Consider the following 9,094-nt stretch of genomic DNA (forward strand, 5'->3'; position numbering starts at 1 on the left):
TTCACTTGTTTCATTACTGGATGAATCAGCGTTTTTGAACAATTCTCTTGAATTAATAATTCATTCAATGACAAATAAATTTTTAAGTCACTTTTCGCCACTACAACGCAATCGACAAACGTTATTTGAAGCGCAGTTACTTTCAAATGGGGATTTGCTCCATTTTGATCGCTGCCATATAAACATCAATGTTTATATCTGAACTATAAACTTTCACCCCAGTATTTCTGTGATAATATGAATGACTGTAAGACCGAAATAACACTGTGTAGTTGAAAAGACAGTTTGTGACGATGTTTCTTAACCAAACATTGTAAGTAACTGCTCTCTTTGTGTCAGCGGCAGTGCGAACACAGATTTGAATGATCTGGTAAGACTTTGTCAGAGGTTTAATTGACTCGGGGAATCATTGTCATTTAGAAATGAGATCGCGTGGGTGTCTGAACGAGATCGCGATCTTTTAACGATTAATCGTGCAGCTCTAGTAGACTGCATAATTTTAACAGAGTTTGCAACCACCTAGGGATCATTTTGAAACTATTTAAAAATGAATTTGTAAAACCTGAAAAGAAAGATCGCTGCTTACCTTCAGCTGGTGGCACTTCGATTCAAGATGGCTGGGTGGCGTTACAAGCTTTTACTGACAGCTTAAGGATCCAATGGAGTTTTGACGTTTGTTCACACGGTCATTTTAATGCTTTCATTGTTAAATATTCACAAAACCCACATAAAGACATAAAAGGTAACCAATAGTAATGATTCATGAAAAAAATTAAATTGACAAAATATGGAGTTATAAGGTTTTTGCCCAACAGCCACGACATGTTCCTTATTCTTCTATAAAGAACCAGGATTGTCCCTTCTTAAAAATCCATCATGCTCCCTAAGGTCTCAAAACTCTGGACTTTTGGTAGTACCTAGGATAGCAAAGTCCACTAAAGGAGGTAGAGCTTTTTCGCATTTAGCTCCCAAACTCTGGAATAGCCTTCCTGATAACGTTCGGGGTTCAGACACACTCTCTCTGTTTAAATCTAGATTAAAGACACATCTCTTTGGCCAAGCATTCAAATAATGCATCTCATAATCTTGTACTCCAGTTACAACAATTACAACAAAGGCCTACAGGGGGCGCCAACGGCCTGACGATTGTTTTTACACATTACTGTGCGATCTAATACTTGTTTTATATTGACCAAGCACCATTTCATTCAAATATCCACTTAATCTTTCATATTTGGCCATTTCTTTAGGACAGAAATGCTATAGCTACTGTAATTTAATGAATATGTGGCCATCAAAACGTGTAAACTCACGTGTAAAGAATACATCGTTTCAAAATAAAAGCTCAAACCCTCACTCCAGAGTTTGCGTAGATTTATAAATGATTTACTTCACAAATCTGATGAAATGGCGCACGTTGCGTTCCCAGATGAACGTTATAATAAACCCAAACTCACAATAACATGCAGAGATGGCGTTTGAGACGCTCCACACACATGTACATGATAACAGTTCCTGTGGAACTACTGTGAACAGAGCCGCTACGTGACGCATGTAAATAAAGCGCATATACTGTATAAGAACGGCATCGCATATAATTATTTAATTAAATCGTAGCGTTTGTGAATTCACAATTATGCTTAATTATTTTTAAATGGGTTTAATCGATCATGCAGCCTTGGAAAACAGACTAATAATGTGTTTTATACATTCTCGTCTGTGAAATGCGCCACTTCCGATATTTTGCCGGTTAGTCGACGCGAGCAAAATAAAGTCAAGGATTAAAAAAAAATTTGAATAGTCGAATAAAATCGACGAATCGTGACTAATATCTTTTGCTTGAAATATTACGAACAACAGATGCTAACTATTCTCTATCTGCTTTTCTGTTTCCAGCTCTGGGGTGCGTTTCCCAAAAGCATCGTTAGCTAACTATAGGGCCTTTCGCACCGCTTTAGTTCCAGAACTAAATGTACAATACTAAAGTACTGGGACGATTTTGCGTGAAGTATTTCCCAGTACCATTTAAAGGGATAATAAACCCAAACTCACAATAACATGCAGAGATGGCGTTTGAGACGCTCCACACACATGTACATGATAACAGTTCCTGTGGAACTACTGTGAACAGAGCCGCTACGTGACGCATGTAAATAAAGCGCATATACTGTATAAGAACGGCATCGCATATAATTATTTAATTAAATCGTAGCGTTTGTGAATTCACAATTATGCTTAATTATTTTTAAATGGGTTTAATCGATCATGCAGCCTTGGAAAACAGACTAATAATGTGTTTTATACATTCTCGTCTGTGAAATGCGCCACTTCCGATATTTTGCCGGTTAGTCGACGCGAGCAAAATAAAGTCAAGGATTAAAAAAAAATTTGAATAGTCGAATAAAATCGACGAATCGTGACTAATATCTTTTGCTTGAAATATTACGAACAACAGATGCTAACTATTCTCTATCTGCTTTTCTGTTTCCAGCTCTGGGGTGCGTTTCCCAAAAGCATCGTTAGCTAACTATAGGGCCTTTCGCACCGCTTTAGTTCCAGAACTAAATGTACAATACTAAAGTACTGGGACGATTTTGCGTGAAGTATTTCCCAGTACCATTTAAAGGGTTGAATTCGCACCGACAGTGTGTATTAAGAAGTGACGTAAGCCGGTCGACAGCGACGTCATTTGTGCGCGGCGTTCAACAACAGAAACAAAGAAGAACAACGTTAACAACAGGAGGATGGAGGACACTGTGATCGCAGCTGTGTTTTTGTTGTGTCTCGCGGGTTTCACAATAATGGACATGGAAAGTCGACTTATACGTAAAGCGATTGAAAGAACGAAAAGGAGGACTAAGAATCTCCAACGACACTTCAGCGTCCGTCCATCTATCGCTGTTCTCCATACTTGCGAAATAAGTCGACACAATGTTTACAGTACGTTTACACGGCGTTTTAAATCATGGCGGGTGAGGGCGTTTTCGTACGCGTTTGGCCAATCAATGTCTACTTACGTCACGATTAGTACCAGTTGTGCTGGTTAGACCCTGCTCCGGAGTAGGAGCTAATTTGGTTCTCGAAAAAGGCAGTCCGGTACTAAAATCGCTCCCAGTTCCGGCGGTGCGAACACGCCAAAAAGTGGGTAGTTCCACAATTAGTTCTGGTACTATGAAACGGTTCCTGCGGTGCGAAAGGCCCTTATGGTTGTTAGTTCCACTGAACTCTATTTGCTATTTACTCTAAGTTGCTTTTGGGAAATGCACCCCTGGATAGGCTACTAGAGATGACGCCAGCTCCAGTCTGGATCCAGCCCTTACAAAGAACCGAGATGATCAAACACCTGAGCAGAGAGTTTACATAACTTTACATAATGCCAACCCTGAACCAACATACAAAAATGCCAAATTCTTCTTAAAATACGATCCCCCGTTTTAATAATGTTCATCATCTCTTTTTAAATACCATCATTACCGAACTGCGTGATTTGTATAAATTAAGTAATTTGACACGGTCACCTCTGAAAACAGATAACAGACGCGTAAAGCTACTTTGAAACAATGCATATTGTGGAAAGTTACACAAAAAAAGTGAATGATTTTGCAATACGATTTTTTTTTTCATACTCAATACTGTTTTACGTATATTGTTCTAATACAGATTTAACGTTGCCATTAGTAAAAACTGACGACTCGCCTTGTTGTTTACAAAAAAAATAAGTACAATCAAGTGCTATAAATGAATGGTTAACATTGCTTTTCAACTCAAATGGCGATGTTGTTTGATGTTACACAATTTGTATTCAATTGTCAAATAAAACGGCTTTAATCAGGACAGTCATATACGACGTTCTTCAAAAATAGCATTTATTTCTGTTGAGGTTTAATAGCTCGAATGAGAATGAGAAAACCAACCTGTTTGTTCCTCCGTATCTTCTTGTTTCAGACTGAATACGTCTTCAATCTTTATATCTTCGCTCTCCTCTTTAATAAACGCCATCTTTATAATAGTGAGTCCCGTGGATCTCCGCAGGAGTTTTTAAGGATCTGTTTAAGATAATAATTGACAGAAAGAAAAATAAATTCAAACTAACTCTCAATATGTGTCTCCGTCAGCTCCCTATTTCAGTAGTCGGTGTCGTATATTTGGTATTTAATGATTTGTAAGTTACATTTAATAGATTACAATCGTTGGTTAGTAAAAGCCGTTAGTACACGTGTTTGTTGTTTCCGTTGCATTCCCGCTCTTTTTCTCGTCAGTGTGCGGCGATTCGAACGAACCGAATCACTGAATCACTGAATCACTTTGCAAAGCAATTGATTCAATTGACTGGGAGTTTCAAAACGCTCCGTTTCTCTCATCACAGCGACTGAATCTGCGTTTACTACAAACTACTTCACGATCTAAGCTAGGGAGCGGAGTGAAAAGCGCCGTGTTTGTTAATCATGTTCAGACACGCTTTACTCACAAAAATTTTTTTTTGGATGAAACACTGCAATGAATGATTCATTTTACATCGCTTGTAAAAACTATAACACTGCCTTAACGTTAAAAAAAAACACTTTAAACGCTTAGAAACACCAACCTTTCTTCAGACGAGTCACAGACACAGCAGCGCGGCGCAGTCTCATGACGTCAGGTCACCCAGCCAAAATAAAAGTCTCGTGCGGGAGAGATATTTAAATGCAGAAAACACATGAATAACACACATATGTCAGAGGTATTCAGAGTTTAATTTGTGGTCAACTATATGTAAAAAAAAAAATTTTTTTTTTTAAATACATGGAAGTGATGAAAATAAATATAAATCAAAGAGTAATATGCAAGATGCTGTCATGTTTGAGTGCAGAAGCCTTTGCATTGAATTATTTCACATTGATTTTAATATCATTTAATAAACTGTTGATTATCTTTTGCAAAAAATAAAACATTTGGTATACATTTTGTGTAACATAACACATTTTTGATTATCCTGTGACGTAATAAAGAATCTGTTATTATACTGCTTAGGCTGTAACTCGAGTCTTACTCTGCATTCAATTATTTTGCAGTGATTTAACATTGTTTCATAAATTATTGAGCAATGCTTAATACAAAAAAAACACCTTAGAACTGTTAAACTGAAAGAACACAAATGATCTTTGATATTATTTTGTGACTCGGGTTGGCTCTGTTTTAGCCTTTAGTTCTCCTCATATCTGTTTGTCTTCAGTCAGCACAGCCACTAGTTTATCTCTTCTCTCATTATTACTCGCTCTACATCTCTCCGGTGTCTGTAGCGGTTTCCATTACCCTTCAAATTGAAACTGCGAATTGAAAATACGCCTAATGGAAACACGTCAATTTAGCAACAGCCCCCATATATCACAAAAGAACTAAAAAGTTTTTACACTCACATGAGGTGGTTTTTTTTTAGGCAATTCGAAAAAGTATATATTGCAAAACTGCAAAACTATATTGTAACAATATATTGATAAACTGCAATGGAAATTTGCATTTACAGGTCATCTGGCATACGTAAAAGTCACAAGTTCATTCTTTAATATACTATAACCTCCAAGAAACACCTCATATATGGCCAGGGGCTTTCCTTGGCATTAAAGCTTGGATAACCCCTTATTTATACTGCACATATCTGTGGTGCATTACAGCTCCGACAAGGCCACTCTAGTCAATGCTAATGCTAACGTTTCAGAAGTGCTGCTTTGCTAAAGATACACATCTATGTCTCCTTCAATTAAAAATAACAGCTGTGATATACATAACGCTACCAACATCGATCATCATGACCTATCACGAGAGGGAAAAAAATTATGTTTTAGTCGCACAACATTAAAGGGGTCATTTGACGTTGCTAAAAAGAACATTATTTTGTGTATTTGGTGTAATGAAATGTGTTTAAAAAACATTATTTTCCACATACTGAACATTATTGTTTCTCCTCTATGCCCTGCCTTTCTGAAACGCGTCGATTTTTACAAAGCTCATCGGTCTGAAAAAGCGAGGTGTGCTCTGATTGGCCAGCTATCCAGAGCGTTGTGATTGGCCGAATACCTCAAGCGTGTGACGGAAATGTTACGCCCCTCACCATACTGTGATGCCGTGTCCCGGAGCGACGAGACAAAAACATTAAAACCCATTATAAACGCGGCATTTGTTGCATCCAGTGGGGACATAATTACTGATTATAATGACTTATACTGTCTTTTTACGCGTAGCGTTGCGTATCACGCCATGTAAACATAAAACCATGTCTGCATTTGTGATCAGAGAAATGACAAACAACAAGCGCATACTACAATACTACAGCGAGAATCATAGTTACGCCTTCTTTCTTTGCGTGAACATTTGGGCGGCGTTATGCAAATCTTCCCACATAGTGATGTAGATATGTGGGGGCGTGTTAGAATGAGCCGTTTTAGGTAGGTGTGGCTGACTCTTAACTTTTATAAAGAATATCTCTTTGGATTTGAGACTTTAGTCTTTGCAACTTTACAGATCTTCTTTATGCACCAAGAGCTTGTAACACTCCAAAGAGAAAGGAAAAATTGAAATCGCATCATATGACCCCTTTGATGGAAACGCCGTCATTTCACAATAGTTTTTACCTTAAACACTCTCACACACCGGAAACACTCCCCTACTCACAGTCACACCCCTATTATTTCCAGTATAGAGTACTAATGCTGCTTTCATGTGCTATTGGAAATTTCCTACTTCCCACTTACGAAGTCATGATAACGAGCTTGTCGCATTTAAAGTCTTTGTTGTCAGAAAGAATAAAATGTAGCATCCCATTGTTAGACAAGCATATAAACATTTGCGGCGCTAGATTCTGGAATTTCAGTCAAATACATGCTCATTTCACTGTTTACAATACAAAATACTCTGTATTTTGTGAGTAGGTGCAAAGAATTGGTTGATGTGGTGATATTATAGCGAGATGCTTGTAATTGAATTATATATGTCTTATGTCGTTTCAGGAAGAATGGCTTTTAGAAGTCCCTAAAATATTCCACGTGTGGAAAGTGAAGAATTTGGTCAAATGAGAGAGCCATTTTACTAACTAGAGGTAATTAGTATGCATTTTGTATTATGTTAAACAAACTGCTTTAGTTTTTAATGGTGGTACAAGGGCATGTACTTGGAAATGTTAAGTAAACGTTGTTGTGCTGTTCTGTGTAGTATTCAGTGTTGGATGGGGACAGAGCTGACAGAAGCCATGCATGAGAGTAATGAGGAAATATGCCTGGGCTGGATGCTGAAAGAGTTGGTTGAAGCACACATGAAGTTGGAAGGAAGCTAGAAGTGCATGTGCTAGTGTGTGCCAGGGCCAGTTGCATTTCCACTCTCACTTTTGGGGCTTGATCATGCCGGGTTTTTTGGCCAGACGAAAACCTTGGGCCAAAGTGGGCTTGAGGAGTGGCTATGAACAAAGGCGGAATTCCTCCACGTCTGGAGAGCGTCAGCGCCAAGGGATGATTTCATATAGTTAACAGCAATAACACCAGCATTAAAGACTTTTAAAATCATTTTAGCTTAAACCTTTCCAACAGCAGCAAGTGTTTGTAATAGCTTCTGTTTGAGATCCGATGATCACCATACAAGGCAGAAATATTTATAAGCGATGCAAAAGACTATGCACGCTAGCCATTACCATAGTAAGCATGGTAAATACGACCGCTTGAAGAAATCAGACAAATCATATAGGCTAGGCTATCACAATCATGTACTTATTTACTAACATATTTTATCTGTCACTAGACTTGTCTCTTTACACCTGACTGTCTGATGTTCATATGTAGCTCATGTCATAAAATATAGCTTATCATAATCACAGCTTTTGTTCGGGAGCTCTTCTGCTACTCAGCCGGTTCTGTGATTAGTAGTAAATCTCCATCATGTGCTTTCAGATGGAGAGCATTTAATACACAGAGCCGTAGATCACTGACAAGCTACGCAATATTGCGTTCATTATCGCAGATTAATCGCATTTGATTGTGAACGCGATATTGCGTAGCTTGTCAGTGTAAGTGTTCTTATTAATGCCATTAATGTTTTTGTTAATACAGCGTATAGCACTAATCAACTAAATGAATGTAACATGGCAAAGATGAATGCACTTTTGGAAGTTGAATGCAAGGGAAATTTCTGGAATTTCTGTGGTCTAATGTGATATTGTTGTTCATGTATGTTCATGATGAAATTTTCTTATTTCTTATAAATTTTCCTATTAATTTATAGCATTAACAAGATGACCCGTTGAATTCATTTTGGGAGCGATGACTGATTGAATGTATTTTTAGTCCAGTGCCTGTATATAAGATTACTATTGACCAAGTTCAGAGGCTGTCATATGTGGATCAACTTACTATGTTGTGTATTTTCAACAATTTCAATATGAAAAATAACTTTTATATTGATTCAATGGATTTATTGCATGTTGGGGATTTAGATTTTCAATGTTATTATAACCTAAAGATGCTATGTGAAAGTTTGAAACAGAAAATAGTGGTTTTCATCTTGCCACTTTCTTGGTAAAGAAAACACATTTTTACTCAAATTCAATCAAAATGGATTTATAGCGTTTTGGAACCAAACTCTTCATATATATTTGGACACTGACACGATTTTTATAATTTCGGCTCTGTATGCAACCAGAATAGGATTAAAATAAAACAATCAAGAGGAAATTGAAGTGCAGACTTTAAGCTTTAATTCAAGGGGTTGAACAAAAATATAACATAAAATGCTTAGGAATTACAACCATTTTTATACACAGTCCCCCCATTTTCAGAGGGTCAAATTTCATTGGACAAATAAATGTAATCATAAATAAAATGTTCATTTTTAATATTTTGTTGAGAATACTTTGCAGGCAATGACTGCCTTAAGTCTGGAACTCGTGGACATTACCAGAGACTGGGTTTCTCCTTTTTGATGCTTCGCCAGGCCTTTACAGCAGCTGACTTCAGTTGTTGTTTGTTTGTGAGTCTTTCTGCCTTTAATTTTTGGTGCTTTTCCACCACATGGTACGGCTCGGTACGGTTCACTTTTGGGGGGTTTTCCACTGGGTACAGTACCTGGTACTATT

General features: G+C 37.5%; 1 protein-coding gene across 4 annotated transcripts in view; it reads right to left on the reverse strand.

The window, feature by feature from the left end:
- The window catches only part of LOC107571194 (gastrula zinc finger protein XlCGF57.1-like), a 28,936-nt gene that overhangs the window by 13,518 nt on the left and 6,324 nt on the right, over positions 1-9,094 (reverse strand). Inside the window, exons 1-2 of one of the 4 annotated variants that reach the window (XM_016257486.1) lie at positions 4,586-4,644; positions 3,915-4,046 (exon numbers count right to left, since the gene is read on the reverse strand). The exons of 2 other annotated variants lie outside the window; for them this stretch is intronic. In XM_016257486.1, the coding sequence (XP_016112972.1) occupies positions 3,915-3,999 (85 nt within the window). In that variant the 5' untranslated portion in view covers positions 4,000-4,046; positions 4,586-4,644. Of the gene's footprint in view, positions 1-3,914; positions 4,047-4,585; positions 4,645-9,094 lie in introns of those variants that run through there. One more of the 4 variants, XM_016257488.1, reaches the window with a different exon arrangement.

Source organism: Sinocyclocheilus grahami, unplaced genomic scaffold (assembly GCF_001515645.1).
Source record: "Sinocyclocheilus grahami isolate Dianchi unplaced genomic scaffold, SAMN03320097.WGS_v1.1 scaffold1562.1, whole genome shotgun sequence".
Classification (NCBI taxonomy): Eukaryota; Metazoa; Chordata; class Actinopteri; order Cypriniformes; family Cyprinidae; genus Sinocyclocheilus; species Sinocyclocheilus grahami.